The 18,396-nt window shown below is 42.1% G+C and overlaps 1 protein-coding gene across 4 annotated transcripts in view; it reads right to left on the bottom strand.

Annotated features, from left to right (window-relative positions):
* The window catches only part of MGLL (monoglyceride lipase), a 155,731-nt gene that overhangs the window by 83,036 nt on the left and 54,299 nt on the right, over positions 1-18,396 (bottom strand). For all 4 annotated transcript variants that reach the window (XM_069083824.1, XM_069083823.1, XM_069083822.1 and 1 more), the window contains exon 3: positions 14,411-14,517. In XM_069083824.1, the coding sequence (XP_068939925.1) occupies positions 14,411-14,517 (107 nt within the window). The remainder of the gene's footprint in view (positions 1-14,410; positions 14,518-18,396) is intronic.

The following is an 18,396-nucleotide window of genomic DNA, read 5'->3' as shown; positions in this document are numbered from 1 at the left end:
CTTCCTTCCTTCTTTCCTTCCTTCCTTCCTTCCTTCCTTCCTTCCTTCCTTCCTTCCTTCCTTCCTTCCTTCCTTCCTACAGATGAAGACACTGATGTTCAGTAAGTCACTTGCTCATGGTCACCCAGTAAGTTTCAGAGATGGGATCTGTACCCAGGTCTCCCTGACACCAAATCCTGCACTCTGTCTTCCCTGACATTCTGCCTCTCCAGTGCCTATGCATTCCCAGCTCTCTACTGAGTACTGGGAAGAAATGCTATCCCTGGCATCAGCCAATTCCCTCCTTTCACACTCTTCCCAAGATGTAAGTAATTTCAGATTCTTCTCTACAAGTGGCTCATTTAAATATTTCAGAATGAGGACAAATTGATTCTTCCCAAGATATGAAATGACCCAGATTTCCTTCCTCCCAAAGAGCCTGAAGTACTTGGGTACTATGGACCATCTGAATCACTATGCCCTCCTCATTTGGGGCTGTGTCTTTCTGATAACGAACCAGGTGACAAATTGCCAAGCATCATCATTATGGGAACAAAAGAAACATGGTGCTGACTTTACATAAGCCTTCATTTTGCTTTCAAAACTTATAACATTAATTCATGGCTCAGTATTCATCCTGCAAACTTGACTACGGTTCTCAAAAGAGCTACAAGTTTTTTGTCACTTCAATGAAGCCAAGTAAATAATGTGCCTGATTCATAAATGAATAACACAATGTTCATATTGTAACTTCTAAAGCAATCAAGTGCTTTTATGGAATCCCCGGTAAGCCAGAGAAAGGAGGCAAGCATTTCAGAGATGAGGCAAATAGATATCCCAGGACTTCGGGAAGAAGCTGCTTCTGGAAAGTTATGGGAGAGAAACCTGAGCAGCTGAACAGACACCAACTGCAGAGGTCAGCTGCACCAACCCAGCTCTGAACAGCCATCTCCATTTATACACTGATTGAGTGTTTAATCAAATGCGGGGCACCGTGTGAGGCACTGGGATACAAAGATTAAAAAGGAACATTCCCTGCCCTCAAGGAACTTACATTCTACCTACAACCCAGACATGTATTTGAATACCTCTAATGAGCTACTTCCTTAGGCAGCTCATGGTGGCTCTAAGTGATAGATAGAAGATAGACAGATAGACCGATAGACAGACAGATACATACATACATGGATAGATGGATGGATAGATTAAAGAGAGAGGGGGGATAGATGGATGGATAGCTAGATGGATTAGAGAGAGAGAGAAGTATAGATTAGTAGAGTGAGTGAATGAGTGAGCAAGCATTTATTAAACACCATATGCTGGACTCTGTGCTAAGTTCTGAGGATATAAATATAAAAAAGCAAGACAGTAAGGAGCTTACATTTTAATAGGGGAAGACAGCACATAAAGGGGAAATGCAAAGTGGGGAGAGGTGGTTGGTGGAAGGATACCCGAGGGAGAAATGTGGCAGGCAAAAAGTAATGAGAAGAAGCATGACTGGAGCCCTTCCTAAGATAATGGTCCCAGGCAGGGAGTCATGAATGAGGGAAGGAACATCCCAGGAAAGAAGATTCTCAGGGTTAGCCGGTAAGCAAACGTTTATTGAGCACCCACTATGTGCCAGGCATTGTGCTAAGCCCCAAGGATACAAAGAAAACTAACCCTCAAGGAAAGAAAGGTACCATGACTAAGATTATGTAATTTCATGGGAACTGAATTCAACAACACTTGAAAAGGGCCCCCTGTGTAGCAGACACGTCTTTGCAAAGGTCCATTTTAAGCTCTTATGGAGTAAATTTGTGCCACACAGAAACTTATTTCCTATTAATACTGATACTCCCACAGAAGAAGTGCCCTATTCTAACACTGTTTTGTTAGCTGTTGTCCTTTTGCAGTGTCAGGAGATCGGGTAGGGTAAGTCTGCAGTGCAGGCTAAAACTCACAAGGTACATCTATGCTGCCACTGAAATTGAACAAAATATCCACAAGAAAATTAAAAATTTTAAAAAGCCATCTGTGCGAAGTGAAAATCCTATTTTTCACTCATTTGCTCCCTTCCAGGAGCCTAGAGATGACAGTGAGCCCAGAGGTCATCTAGTCCAGCCACTTTATTTTGTATGAGTAATCTGGGGCCCAGAGAGGTCACATCGCTGGTAAATGATTTAGCAGTTGTCATATAGGTGAAAAGTGGCAGTGCTGGCGTTCAGTCCTAGGTCCTTGGCATCCACAGCTAGGGGATCTTTATCCAAAATGTCTGTTTCAGAATACCAGGTGCAAAATTTCAACATCATCTTGCTCATATTTATTCATTTAATACTAAAACTTAGAAAAATGCTCATCCCAGCTCCCTTTAACACTAGCTCCTTGTTTCTAAATGCTCCCTACCTCCACATCTGCCCCTCTACACTCTCTCAGGTCTTGCTGGGGGATGTTACCTAAGGGATGTTACCTTGCTACAGATACAGCTGTAGCAATACTTATTTGTCAGCAGAAAAATCTGTCGCTGTTACAGCAGGGAAGGCCCAAGTGTCTATGTTTGCATTTGGAAGGGGATCACAGGATCATACATTTAAAGCCAATAAGACCTCAGAGGTCACCTAGCTCAACCCCTTCATTTTAAAAAAGAGGAAATTGCAGCTCAGAGGACTTGCCTGAGATTACATGGGTAGTAAATCAACGAGCCAATATTTGAACCCAGATCTTTAGAACAAGGTCCACTGTGCAACAGAAATTCCCTACCAGTAAGTAACCTGCAGTCTACCAGTAAATCCCAAAGTTGTTCACTGTTATGTTCCTAAACCAGCTGTTGGAATACCCACCTCTTCTGGGTTCATCAGGATTCCTAGGAGGAAGAGTACAGAAGCAGATTACCTCTTCCCTTCACCCCCAGTCTGTTGAGAGACCTAACTGTCAAACACCGCAGATTTGTGGCATTGGACAAGGAAACCCTCTTAAAAAGAAGTTTGGGGTCTTCTGCCCTAGAGGCTGAATGACATGGAGAGTCAAGTACAAATTAGAAGATCTGGTCTCTGCTTCTCTGTCTTCTACTGGCCTGAGACAATTCATCCACAACATGATGAAGAACTTCACCTTGTTCTCTGCAAGGGGAAGGGAGGCAGATGTCTTTGAAATCCTCTGGGGGGCCTTAAAGGCTTAGATAATATAGTAGACTGCATTACATGACGAAGGACCTTGAAACCCAGTTGCATATTAATTAGTGCCCAGGCAGTTAATAAAGACATCCTTCACAAGGTTTGTGTGTGCGTGTGCCACTTTATTCAAACACAAAAGGCCTCCCTTCCTATTTTAAGAATCAGTTTTCATTGTGGTAACACTCCCTACACATGAGTGGAGTGGACCATACACACAGAGAAATGAATGCTCTCTGCTCTCTGCCTCAGGTGCATGAGAGACAATCCCTGGAGCTCCAGCTGGACGTTCAATGCCCCTTGGAAATCGATGCACGAGCATGAATGCCTCTTTAGATGAGGTGTGTGTTCAGGGCGCCTTCAGTTTGGTTAGAGTGGCAGGAAAGTGGGAGCTAATTCTAGGTTGGAGGCTCCCACAGATAGATGAGAGGTACAATGAAAGGACAGACCCTTAGCCCATCATGACCCCTCCCAAGTGCAGGGCAAGTGAGGATGGGAGGTCTGCTAAACTAGTAAGGAATGAAAGGGAGCGGCCCACAGGAGAGTTAGCTGTCTGTGACATCTTATTTCTATGGCTGTAGTAAAGGATGAGTCTGTTTTCCACCAGTCTCCTGACTCTTTGTGGCCTCAACTTGGGGTTTTCTCGGCAAAGATGCTACAGTTGTTTGCCATTTCCTTATCTAGTCCATTTTAGGAATGAGGCATCTGAGGCAAAGAGGGTTAAAAGACTTGTCCAGGATCACATAGTAAGTGGCTGAGGCCAGATCTGAGCTCAGGGAGAGTCTTCCTGACTCCAGGCCCCACACTCTATTCACTGTACCACTGAGTCATACTTTAAATAAGGCCATATTTTCAGTTCACTTGTTGATTTAGTAAAGTTTGTTTTTTTTTATAAGAAATCCTGTAATAGGCTACATTGTAAGCTCCTTGGGGACAGGACTCTGCTTTTGTTTTTATTTCTCCAGCACCTAGTAAAGGCAGTCAGCGATGCAGTGAATAGAACATTGGGCTTAGAGGAAGGAAGACTTGAGTTCAAATTTGACCTCAGATGCTTACTAGTGTGTGAACTTGGGTGAGTCACTTAACCTCCACCTTCCTCAGTTTCCTCATCTCTGTAAAATGGAGCTAATAATGAATAGCACCTACCTCCAAGGATTGTTGTGAGGATCAAATGAAACAATATTTGTAAAAAGCACTTAGCACATGCTTATTCCCTTCTCCTTATTTCTCTAATAAGCACTTAATAAATACTTGTCTGAGGGGAGGCTAGGTGGTACAGTGAATAGAGCACTGGCCCTGGAGTCAGGAGGACCTGAGTTCAAATCTGGCCTCAGACACTTAACACAAAACTAGCCGTGTGAACTTGGGCAAATCACTTAACCCCAATTGACCTACCTCCCCTCTCAAAAAGCAATGAATGAATGAATGCATGAATGCTTGTTTGTGGACTGGCTCATTGAACTGTGTTTGGGACCAAATGACTATCAGTTACTATGAATGAATGTTATGTACATGAAACTTCTTTTGAAACATTATGCACTCATTTTTAATTCTCTCTTTTAAAAGCTGTTGATTAAAAAAAAAACTAAAAGCAATCTCATTTGTTATGATAGACTGACAGATTGATCTCTCCACTAATGCCACTGCCCAGAATTATGTCACATTGGGACATTTTCCAAATTCATATTAAATATATAAAAGGAATTTTTTCCTCTTTTCCAGCCTCTAAGATAAGCAAAGTGCTACATGAAGCTCTCTTCTCCCTGTCAAGATGCTGAATCCCCTCCTGAATATGCCGAGGTGGACAGCCCAAGCCCCTCCCCAGGGCCTCTCTCTCCCAGCAGACAGTTGTTCAATTCCCCAGCTAGCAGACTGCCAATGACAGGAGAGCTACAGCTTTGTTGTTGGCAACTCTGACCCAGAATGATTCATCACTACCCCCACAACTTTGTAGAGCTGGCCCTGTATAAACCCAGTTCATCCCCTGAAACTGTCTCAGGTACATCTGCTCCAAGGCCATATCTGCTACTCTTGCCCATGCCCCCAAGCTTTCCCCAGCAGAGCCCCACCTGAAGAAGATTCCCTTTCTCTCTTAGCCCATTAAATCTTCTCTCCCTGCACAAACAAGCAAGGTTGGCTCTCTGTGTAGCACCTAACATCAATGCTCCTGGAATAGCCTGGAAGGATTTCCTCACTCCATCTCTGCCAGTGGATAGCGGGTTGGAACAAGAGGGAGGAAGACCTTAGCTCAAATCCCACCTTAGACATTGACTAGCTGTGTGATCCTGGGCAAACCACTTAACTTGTCTCAGCTTTTTTATTTGTAAAACAAAGATAATAATAGCATCTGACAGGGTTATTGTGAGGACCAAATGAGATAAAAGATAATAGATAGATAGATAGATAGATAGATAGATAGATACATAGATAGATACATAGACAGATAGATACATAGATGATAGATGATAGACAGATAGATACATAGATGATAGATAGATGATAGACAGACAGATAGATACATAGATGATAGATAGATACCGTAGCTAGACAGATAGAGACAGACAGACAGACAGACAGACAGCCAGATAGATAGATAGACAGATAGATAGATAGATAGAGAGTCTATACAAATTCTAGCTCACTTTGTTTTCTACCCATCCTCCAAGGCTCAGCTCAAATGCCCTGCTTCCATGAAGCCTCCCCAATATCCTCCCTTCCAGCAGGAACTCATCTCTCCCTCATCTGACCTCAAAACACTTTGTTCTCCTCTTATGGACTAATGAGTTTTTACCGCTTTGGTTAGACAGTATTTTCTACGTGTTTTTAATCAGTTTTATTAGAATAGAAGCTATTGAATTTTATTTCTCCTTGTACCTCTCCACCAGTGTCTTGTGGAGAATATTGCACAAATACAGTTAATGAATATTTAATGGATGAAATGAATGAAATGCTTTTTGATGAGGAAGAAGAGGAGGATGGTCCAGGTTAATGGAATTAACCTTTATATTAGAATCTTAGAACATCTATCATGAGAACAAATGCTATGCTTTGGTAGAGCTTAATTTTCATTTTTCCTGTTTTGTTTTCTCTGTTTCTGTATCTATGTCTGTCTCTGTCTTTCTCACATAAAAGCACACACACACAGGCAACACAGATACACATACACACACAACCAAAGAAAGGTTTGCCCTTTTAGTAAGGAAATGTCAGTGGGCCAGATGCCCACTCCTTCAGATCCTAAGGATAGGACAAGATTGTGCGTGGGAAACCAGAAAAAGTCAAATATTTATTGGGTGCACACTCTCATTTAAATAATACTAGTTCCCATTTCTGTAGAACCATAAAATCTACCAGGTGCTTTCCCTCACAACAACCATGTCAGAGAGGGAAAAAATGAGCCTAACACAATTTAAAAGAACTGTAATTACATGTGTCACTCGCCCATAGTCACGTAGTTAGTGACCATCCAAGGCACTGTGCTCCATCCTGTAAAAAACAAAGCTGGCCTTTTACTGTATGACCAGGAGGTTTCTGACTCAATAATGGAGAACCTGGACCCCCTAAGGAGGTCAATGGCAGAAACAAAGGCATAACATAGGCCAAAATATCCACAGCATCATTTTTTTTTGGTGGTAACAAAGAACTGGAAAGAAAATAGCTGTCAATTGAAACAGAAAAGGCTGACAAACTGTGGTACATCAGTGTAACAGAATTCAGCAGGAAATGACAAACAGGAGGAATTCAGGAAAGAATGAGAAGAGTTGGATGCAGCAACATGAAGTGGATTTATTAGTGCTACTGAAGGCACAATACATACAATGTAGATAAAAAATATCACTAAAAGGAATCCCAACTCTGAGCAGTTAAAAAAACACAAAAAATCCCCAATGAAGGTCCCAGAGAACTGGTAATGAAACTATCTACCCCCTCTCCACAGAGGCAAAATATCATCTGACTTGTTAGACAAGGTCATTGTATTCAATTTTTTTTTGTCCAACTGTTTTCTCTTGTCACAAGGAAAGGTTTCTTTCTAGAGGCGGCATTTTTATAAAAGTGACTATGATATAAAAAGAGAAGACCAATAAAATTGAAAAATAATTCAGTTCTCAACCAATAGGACCAAGAAAAGCACTGTGATATAGCAGGTAGAGTGCTGGACTTGGAATCAGTTAGACCTGAGTTCACTTCCTGCCTTAGACCATTACTAACTGTGTGACCCTGGGCAAGTCACTTACCTTCTCCTGGTCTCAGCGCCTCATCTCTAAAATGAGAGAGTTGGACCACATAACCTCTAAGGCCCCTTCTAGCTTTAAATCTATGAGCTGTCAGAATCTACCTTAGAGGTCATTGAGCCCCAAGTAACTTGTCCAAAGTAACACAGATAGGACCTAACTGAGCATGTATTTGAACTCATCCTGACCCCAAACCAATGTGCCTCCACCATTTAACAACGTAGGACCCAGACCATTAAAGTGTGTTAACATGGGTTTTATCTGAATTCTAGAAAACAACTCCACTGTCCCTTTTGAGTACTTTTTGCTTTGCAGAGAATATTTATAGCTTCTATTCCATTTTATCTTCATGATAACCCTGTGAGTTGAAACCAGTGAAATCAGTCAGGGTAGTTTATTTCCCTGGTGGCATTGTGATGAGCAGGAGATAGGAAGTGGCAGTCCCTGAGAAGCAGACACCCAGCACAAAGCATATTAGCTGCTTTTACTCAACTAGGGAAAAAATCACTTTCTGAACTGTTCTGTTATCTTCTCTATAAAAACAGCTTAAATGTAAAATGACTCCTCCAGCAGCATGCCTGGGAACCTGTGCAGTAAAGACTAACATCTATAGCATAGCCTGATGGGATAACAAGCAACTCAATCAAAGACGCAGGTGTTTGCTGAAATCCCCAAATCCCAGGATGTCGGAATCACAGAGTTGGCAAGGATCTCAATAGCCATTAGCATTCTCTATACCTGGCCAAGACATCTCTCCCACAGCATCCCTGACAAGTGTGGTCACCCAGCCTTCAGGAGCCTGCCACCCATGGAGAGGCAGCCCATTCCTCAACTTTTGACTGAGAGCTGCATTCGATCCTGCCATGTTCCAGGCCCATCTTACACAAAGAATGTGAGGGCTGGAAAGGACCTGAAAGTTTAGAATGCCAGCACTGGGAGGGACCTTATAACATAGACTGTCAAATCTAGAAAGACCCTAGGAACACAGAAAAACCAGAGGGAGGAACCTTACAACACAGACTGTCAGACCTAGAAAGACCCTTAGAATATCAAAGCTGGGAGGGAGCTTCGAGCATAGGCTGTAAGAATTGAGAGAAATCTTAGAATATGGAATGTCAGAATTGGGGGGACCTTAGAGTATAGGCTATCAGAGCTGGGAGAGATCTTAAAACATGGAATGTCAGAGTTGGGGGGAGGACATTAGAACACAGACTGTCAGAACAAGGAGAGGACTTCGAATGTGGAATGTCAAATTTGGGGGGACCTTAGAATATTGTCAGAGCTAGAAGGAACTTTAATGATGCTCTAGTCCATGTACCACATTTTAGGGATAAGTATACTGAGGCATATTCATGGGGAGTGACTTGCTCAAGGTTACACATGGTACCTAGAACAGAGCCTACATGATAGAAGGTGGGTCTTCTGGACCTATAGAAGGTTTTTCAGAACCTGGAACTGACTGGAGTGCCTCGAGATGAGATAGTCAGGGATTTCTACCTCAGGTTTTACAAGCCTCAGGGAGTGTCCAATCATCTTAAGCAATGCCTGTGATTCTCACATCTAAATTAATTATTATTTCACTTTAAACATAAGCCACAGAGCAGAATGGGAAAGGTGGTTAAACGGAGCAGAGCGCTATGGACCTAGGGATTCCTTGGTTTAGAAAACTCCTACTTTAGATTCTTCTTCAGAAACAGACTGGCAAGTCCTCTCGTACTAAAGGCGTTTTGTCTGGGAGCTTGCCTGGGCCTCTGAGAAGCTGAGACATTTGCCTATACCTAGTACATGTGTCAGGAGTGGAACTGGAACCAGATATTCTGTCCTCCAAAGCCCGATGACACTACTAAACCCAATATATCACAGCCTTTTTATGCACCTCACTTTTTAAAAAACAGCTATTTCATGTCACAAAAATCAAGAAAAACCCAAACAAGATGTGTCAGACTCCACAAAAGGGCAAGAATCTCTGCCCAACAACTCTGGTCATGCAACTCCATTGGTGACAAATAAAAAGTCTGGCACTCTGGTGAGTGCCTGAGTCCACAGAACAATGGATCCCCAAATAACTGAGATTTCTTGGCAAAAAAAGAAACCAAAGTTCGCTGACCTCTAATGGTCACATTTTCTAGCTCAAAGGCCTTCAGAAGACCCACTGAATGCTCCTCTCCCCAGCTCCTGCCCACTAGGCAAGTAAGACTATCCCTCTTCTATTCACAACAAAAGGCTACACACAAAATGATAAAAAAAAAATGGGTTAAACCTTCCCTTGTTCATTTCTTGAATTAAATCCCATCCTCGTGCTGTTGGCAAGGGAAGTTCCAATGAATCACCATAAGCAACTTGGTAAACTAAGGGCTCGAACAAGCAAAGAGGGGCACTATATTTAGCATGCCACAGAAGCAATGTCTCTGCTTTGGATGTTATTCTGGAAACCTCAAAAGGTGGTGTTTTGGTTTTTTTCTTCAAGAGCCTGGCACTTGTGATTTCAGAGGTCCACTGACAGACGCAGCGCTTTCCTAGCAGTTTGTCCTAGAATGCTCAGCTCTCTGCCCCCTCGTTTGACAGATGAGGATACCGAGGCCCTAAGTAGAGAGTGAAGGGACCACAGAGCCAAGTTTACTTGATGATTATGAAGTTGGCTAAGGTTGCGTAGAGTGCACGCCATAATGTATCAAAGGAAGTTTGACATGAGATTCAGCTGAATTTCTCGTACCCCCAGTATTTGGTATGTTATGAAAGTGATCTCAGATCCTCAAAGGCTTACTCATGCCAGCGGAGGGCAAGCTCTGTCAGAGCCACAGCTTCCAGCCAAGATGGAAAGACTTTTGCGACAGGCCTGGTGATACACTGGGTATCCATCATCAGAGGAACAACCAAGCCAAGTTTAGCAAGGCATGTCCCCAAAGGGCAGTTACCGAATGATGAATATTCTCTGCCTCATCAAGACCATCTTTAAAAGAACCAGACAGCTGACTTCTTTGCTAGAGGTGGGAACACTCACAATGAGAGAATGACAGATGATTCTTTGGTGAGGTTTCTCAAATTCTAATTGAAGATGCTTAGGCTTTTTATGGCGTCAATGAGAGGCAGAATGATGTAGAGTACTGAATTTGGAGTCGGGAGACATGGGTTCAAATCCTATCTTAGATACTTATTAGTAGTGTGATCATGGACAAATTACTAAGCTAACTCTCTGATCCTCACTTTCCCCATCTGCAACATGGGGGTAATAATAACAGCTAGCATTTATCTAGTGCTTAAAGGTTTATAGAGAGCACTTTACATGCATTGTTCCATTCTGATCCTGACAACAACCCTGTGAGGTAAGTACTGTTGTTATCCCCCTCCCTAGTTATCAGAAGAAACTAAATTTGAAAGAAATTCAATGACTTGCCTGGGTCACACAGTAAGCGTAATTTGAACTCAGGTCTCCCTCGACTCCAATGTGAGCGCTCTATTGCCCACACCGCCTAACTGCCTCAAGTGTGGGTTGTTGTCGTTACCATGATTCATTATTATCAGTTTCAAGGTTTCCCTCTCCCCGTCTCCCTTTTAATTGAGAGCATAATACTGACAGCTCCCACAAATAAACTCCATTAGGGCAACTGCCGACTTTCCACAAGGGCTACTCTTTATTATTTTGTCCCTGTCTCCCCAACACCTATCATGGTGCCCGGCACATTGTTTGTTCTTATTCAGTCATTTTTTTTCAGCTGTGTCTGACTCCCTGTGACCCCATTTGGGGTTTTCTTGGTAAAGATACTAGAGTGGTTTTGTCATTTCCTTCTCCAACTCATTTTACAGATGAGGAAACTGAGACAAACAGGGTTAAGTGACACACCCAGGGTCATATAGCTTGTAAGTGTCTGAGACCAGATTTGAACTCAGGAAGATGAGTCTTCCAGATTCCAGGCATGGCACTCTATCAACTGTAACACCTAGCTGCTCCTTGCACATAGTAGGTACACAATACATTCTTATTGAATGGAATTGAACTGAATTGGACTGAATAGTAGTAGAAAGACCTTTACATACATTGATCAGTGCCCATTTTAATAAGAATACAGTCCTTGTATTTAATGTATTTAATGGCAGATAACTACCTTCCCTAACATTACATTACATCATGACCCAAACTTAGATACATCAATGAGATATTTTACAAGTAGCTCTGGTTTATGCATTAAAGATAACATGAATTTAGTCAATACTGTATTCTCTATTACAAGAAAATTTACTGGTATCTGGACTAAAAGATCTCTTAGCAGAAACAACCCAGTTCCTAATCTTTTATGCAATACATCCTCTCCTGACCAAGCTTCTTATTTGCCAGGATCAGCATCTATCTCCCCTAATGCACCTTTTGCTCTCTTATTTACAGTTACAAAATCCCTTATCTCCAATCCCTTGAAAGCTCCTCTGCACATTACCACTTAGTTCTACATTTTAAAATAAGATCAAACACAATCCTCCTTTCTCTGGATGAGAGAGACCTCTTTTGAAGCTGGATTGACCTTTCACTGTCAATCCCACCATACCAGTTGAAAGCAGCCACTGGGCAAATCTGCTGGAGAAAGAAGGTGGGCACTCACAGACTTCAGGCACCCTTGGGAAAACAGTTAAGGACCCCAGATAGAGGCTGCATGTGCAGCATTGCCAAATTTTCTTGTACAACATGAGAAAGTGTTTTAAAACAAAAATTCCATCCATTCTAAATGAATTGAGTTAGGGTTTGTGTGTGTATTGTTTTGTGTTTTATATGCCTTGAAACACTAGCAATGGAGCCAGTGAGAGATAACAGATGGACAGCCTTAAGTGCTGGACTGGCACCCACGGAATTTTAAAGAGCCTGGAGGAAGGCCCTCAGCATTCGTGGGGAGCCTGGAAAATTACTTAGTATTTATTTGTATAGACTCGTCACTTACGTATCTGTATTCCATTGACATTCCCCATTATAGAATGTAAGCTCCTTGAGGGTAGGAACTGTTTCCTTTTTTTTCCTCTTTGAATTCTCATTGCCTAGCACAGTGTGTGGCACCTTGTAGATACTTATTAAATTGATTACTTTTTTATAGAAACTTGAGTAAGAATCACGCAGGATGGGCGGCCAGGTAGCACAGTGAGTAGGAGTACCGGCTCCAGTGTTAAGAAGACCTGGAGATCGAATCCCGGGCTCAGACACTTAGCACCCACCCAGAAACACCTGGCCGTGTAACCTTGAGCAAGTTACTTAACCCCAATTGCTTAGGGGCGGCCAGGTGGCTCATCGAGTAAGAGCACTGGCTCCAGTGTTGGGATGACCTGGAGATCGAATCTCGGGCTCAGACACTCAGCACTGCACCCAGAAATAATTGGCCGTGTAACCTTGAGCAAGTTACTTAACCCTGATTGCTTAAAAAAAAAAAAAAAAGAATCACGCAGGATGAAGGACTACCCAAGTAAGTGAGATCAATCAATTAGCCAATCAATAAGCATGTTCCCAAATACCTAGGTTCAAGGAGCTTACATCCTATGGAGGAAAACAACCTGTATACATGTTATTACAAAATAATTACAAGGTTAAAACAAGGTAATCGGGGGAGGGGGCAGAGATGTAGTTAATAAAAGAGGGACCTTAGCTGAACTTTGAAGGAAGCTGAGGATTCTAGGAGGTAAAGGTGCAGGGAGTGGGACTGGGGGCCATAATTCAGGCGTAAGGCACAGCCTAGGCAAAGGCACAGAGAAAGGAAATGGAACATTGTGTATGAGAAGCAGAAAGAAGGACAATTTGGTTGCACTGCAGAGGGTATGAAAGTAGGTTATTTTAAATGCCATGCTGGGGAGTTTGCATCAGGTCCTAGAATCTATGGGACATCACCAGAGCTCCTTGAGCAGGGGATACATACAACCAGACCTGTGTTTTAGGAACAGCATTTTGGTAGCTGTGTGGAGGACACACTGGGGAGGAAAAGTCTGGGGGCAAAGAGACAAATCAAGCAACTTTTGCAATATTCCAGACAAGTAATAATGGCTGCCCAAAGTAGGGTATTGACCAAGGGGACAGAAGGGAGTACTGAGTCAGAACTGACAAGACTTCCCAACTTATTGGGTGGGGTGAGGGGGTTGAGGGACAATGAGTAGAGGCAAGGGTGATTCTCAGGCTATGAACTTGATCACAGAACCACTCAAATATTGATAAACTTAGCCACAGTTCTTTTGTGTATATTTGTAAGGGATAGAAGTTACATAGAAGAAAAGTTAAGACTTGATGTCTGGACAAAACCAAAACTCCTTAACAATTCAAACCAAGGCAAAATAGAATGGGCTGACTTGAAAAGCAGTGGGCTCTTCCTCCCTGAAGGTCTTCAAACAGAGGCCAGATGACCACTTGTCAGGTCAGAGTGGGGATTCTTTACTGACATAGGTTGGGCCAGATGGCCATGGAGATCTTTTCCAGTTCTCAAATTTTGTGATTCTGTGTAAAGGCATGAAATAAGAGAGCAGCACATCCTGCTTAACTATGATTTACCAGGAGCAATGCTTTCTCCCACTTCGGGAGTGAAGTGGCTTTGGCCGCTGTGGTACCATCAGCCCTAGATGTTTTCTGAGTCTCTTATGTTTTAAACTCAGTTACATCCTTAAGCTGTTCTTGAACTTGTCACCATATTAATTTGAAGTTTCAAGAAAGAGAAAATCAAGGTCTGTTGTGTACATGCAAGTATTTTGAAAGCTACAAAAACCCATTACATAAGCAGGGATTATTATTTGGCTTGTCTAAAGCTAGCAGATGGTCTCATATGGCCCTCTGTCTCAATGCCTGAGCTTGGCCTTGTGGGTTCACTTGTGAATCTGCTCCATAGTAAGCAAACAGTGAGATTTTCCTTTAAAAAAAAATGGGAAACTTCATACTGAAAATGTCCTTCTCATGTTTCCCAACAGGAAACAGAAAAGGGAAAAAAGTCAAGAAGAGGTGAGATGATGTTGGAAAGGGAAATCCAAATATTGTCAAACTCCAAACAGTACATACTGTGATTCACTGGCCCATCCCCATGATTATTCCGTAGTACTCACCATGGTCATGAGCAAACACCAACAGGTCAAGTTCAGTCAGCATCTGGGCCAAGTCGTCATAACGGCCACAGTGTTCACCAGCACCATGAGAGATAAACACGAGGGCCCTGGAAGCAAGATGAGGGGACATGGGGTGAGGACAGAATTCTGGCTCACTTGGAGTGGAACTCAAATAACATCTAGCAATTTGGACAATTAAAAAGGTTCAGATGGGAAACAGAGAGAGTGGACTGCTGGACAGTTTAGTAGATGATGGCTCTAAAATGAATGGAAAACCAAATCACAGTACGATGGAAGAATATAATGCAATAGTACTGTGCTATAAGTAAGGACATATGAACAATTCAGAGAAACAAGGGAAGGCCTAAAAGAAAAAGCAAATAGTAAGGCAAGCAGAGACCACCCCATCCCCCCAAAAGGACTTTATATAAAATTTTATTGATGTAAAAAAAGTCAACATGGAAAAGCAACATTCAGTGGTCAACAGTCAAGTTCCATGGCCAATGTTAGGACTGTTCTATCAAAGTTAAAGATGATATCATTCCTCTCTGCTAATAATCAATAAGACAACTATTTTCAGAGGAAATTTGTACAGGTGCTAGGTGGCTACTGAGCAGGGCCTAAACTAAATGGTGGTCCTGCTGAGTAGACAGAAGAGGACACCTGTGAGAGATATTATGGAGGCATAATCATTGGACTGGATCAGAGATGGAAATGAGGAAGAAAGTTTGTGAGGATCACTATAGGACTCTGGACCTGAATCACTGGAAAGATAGTGATTAGCAAAGTTTGAAGAAAGGATAAAATTTTGGGGGAAATACAGTAAATTCTGTTTTGGACATGTTAAGTTAGAGATTCTGATAAGGGGGAGAAGGAAGGGAAGGGAATAAGCATTTATTCAGTAACTACTATATGCCACACTAAGTGCAAATATTGTCTAATTTGATTCCCACAATACCCTGTGAGGTAGAAGCTGATATCCCCATTTTGCAGTTGAAGAAAACTGAGACAAGCAGTTAATGATTTACTCAGGTACATACAACTAGTAAATGTTTGAGGACAGATTTTTTTCTTGTTTTCCTTTTTGGAGGGGGGCAGGCAGGGCAATTGGGGTTAAGTGACTCACCCAAGGTCACACAGCTAGTAAGTGTTAAGTGTCTGAGGCCAGATTTGAACTCAGATACTCCTGACTCTGGGGTTGGTGCTCTATTCACTGCACCACCTAGCTGCCCCATTGAGGACAGATTTTAATTCAGATCTTCCTTGATTCCAGGCCCAGCTCTCTATCCACTGCACCACCTAGCCAAATGATGAGACATTTGGGTGAAGATGTCCAACAGGGAGATAAACAGCGTTCAGGAGGCAGAGAGTAGTCCAAATTGAAAAGTAACCATCTTCCATTTCCAAAAGTAGTTTTTATTTATTGGGGGCATGATAAACCATAATTTCTAAAAGTCCTTTGAGGATAAGATGACAACAAGCATTGTATTTCAATTTAATTGAACAAATATTTATTAAGCATTTACAAGACACTGAGGAGGAAAAGATGAAATATGATATAGTCTCTACCCTTGAGGAGTTTATAGTCCAGAAGAGGAAATCAAAACACTTTAGGAAAACCTAAGGAAGGAGGATCATTTTCAGCTTAGTGGGGTGGCAGGCAGAGAAGGTACAAATTTCACAACTGTACAGCATGTTACGGTTTTTCTCACGACCAAGATTTGGGATAATATGGTGAAGTCCATGGTCATTGAACTAGGAAGGATAAAAGCTAAAATGTCAATAACTACTGCAGAGATGAAGTTTACAATTCAGACAGATGAATGATTATGATGAGAATTTAAAGTAAAAAAATTTAATCAATAAATAAACATTTATGAAATACCTACTATGTGCCAAGCACTGGGGATACAAAAGGAGGAGAAAGACCTCAAGTGCCTGACCTCAAGGGGCTTACAGTCTAACAGGGAAGAAAACAAGCAAACAAATATGCACAAACTATATGGAGGATAAATAAGAAATAATTAAAAGAGGGAAGACATTAAGAGGGTTGGGAAAGGCTTCCCATAAAAGATGGTAGTTGAAGGAAGACAGGGAGGTCAGTAAGTGGAGAAGAGGAGGGAGAGTGTTCCAGGCATGGGGGAAAGTCAGTTGTAATGCCAAGAGCTAGGAGATGGAGTGTCTTCTTCATGGGACAGTCAGGAGGACAGTGTCACTGGACCAAAGACTACATGTCAGAGAGTAAGGTATAAGAAGACTGAAAAAGTGGGAAGGGCTTTGAATGTCAAACAGAGCATTTTGTATTTGATGCTGGAGGCAATAAGTAGTCACTAGAGTTTGTTGAGTGGAGAAAGGAATTGAGGATTGTGAGAAATGAATATTTCTCTCTTATATTTAATAACTATTGTATTAGGACCAAGGTTTGTCCCCTTTTCTACTTCCTCATCCAGAAATCGACCAATTTGGGAAATCTCTCTTAAAAATTTATCCAGGCCAAGATCTAATCATACACTAAAAGAAATTCTAAGTTTATGGGTATATTCCTGCTCATTGAAAGGTTGATTCTCCCTATTATCAAGGCAGGTGATACTTAAATTGATGTGTCTTTGGCTAAGATACGAGTGACTTAAGTCACAGACCCCAAGTCCTTCACTATAATATAGTCCACACCTGTTATTGTGTTAACCAGTTCTAGTTGATTTCCACCTCTTAGGAATACCTCCTCTTCAAAGAGCATATAAAATGTGACTCCATCACCATTAGGAGTCTTTGGTCTAAGAGAGATAGCCAAATGACCATTCTTTTATTAATAACCTGCCAGCCTTATTAATAAAATGATTAAATTACCCAGAAACTATGTCTCTTGAACCTTTTTAATCATCACAGGATAACACCAAGGTCATAAAGCCTGAGGCCCTAAGAGGATGGTGTTACCCTCTACACTAATAGGAAAGGGGAGGGGAGGGAGGAAGAGAGGAAGATAATGAGTTCTGTTTTGGACATGTTGAGTTTAAGATGTCTGTCTTAAGATGAATATCTCATTTGGGATGTCTGAAAGGTAGTTAGAGATGCCAGACTGGAGGGCAGCAGAGAGGTTAGAATAGGATAGCTAGATTTGAGAATCATCAGCATAAGATGGTAATTAAATCCATGGGAGTTGATGAGATTACTGAGTAGCACAGAAATTCCTCTCTAGAGTAAATAACTCCCATAGGAAAGGTATATTCTAAGTTTCCTTTTCGTGCCCAGAAAGAACTATGGTAGATTCTAATTTATTGAGGCAATGCTTTTAGAAAAATTATAATCACTTACAAAGACTTACAGAGAAAAAATATGCATATTCCAATGGATATCGAGAGGCAGAATGTTGTTGTTGACAATGTGTTGGACTCAGGTCAAGAAAACCTGGGTTCAGATCTTGACTTGAACTCTTACTAGCTGTGTGAAGTTTGACTTCACACTTAACCTCTCTGAGACTCAGCTCCTCATCTATAAAAGGTTGCAGCACTCTCTTCTAGTTAAAAAGTTACTCTTCTAGTTAAAAAGCTATGATCTGAGTGGGGAAATGTGGGGGGTGCAGAGTCAAGATGGCAGAGTAGAAATAGGACTTCCGCAGGGCTCCAACTTCCACCTCCCTCAATTCATGTAAAAGGGGACCCTGCACAAAATTTGGAGCTACAGAACCCACAAAATGACACAAAGAAGCTAACCTCCTGCTGAGGACAGCCCGTCAGGCCAGCAGCAAGTGGCCAGCACAGCGTTCTGGGAGCCAAGCCCAGCCCCACTCGAGCCCAAGGTTTTAGCCTCAGGGCAGGCCTGACCAACCACTGGCTGGAAGGACTTCAGATCACCAGCAGCTGTGGCGGTTTCCAGAATTATCAACACATAGATGCGAAGGACAAAGTGAGAGGTCAGTGCAGTGTGGACTTTGGGATCTGGTAGTTAGGAGTGCATCGGCTTTTGTCCCTGGGGCAAGAAGCCACTGA

The sequence above is a fragment of the Petaurus breviceps genome, unplaced genomic scaffold, assembly GCF_028583685.1.
Source record: "Petaurus breviceps papuanus isolate PSGF00001 unplaced genomic scaffold, PetGlider_PUasm1.0 174, whole genome shotgun sequence".
NCBI classification, from domain to species: domain Eukaryota; kingdom Metazoa; phylum Chordata; class Mammalia; order Diprotodontia; family Petauridae; genus Petaurus; species Petaurus breviceps.
The sequence above is the reverse complement of the archived record's forward strand: the minus strand, read 5'-3'. Positions and strand labels throughout refer to the sequence as shown.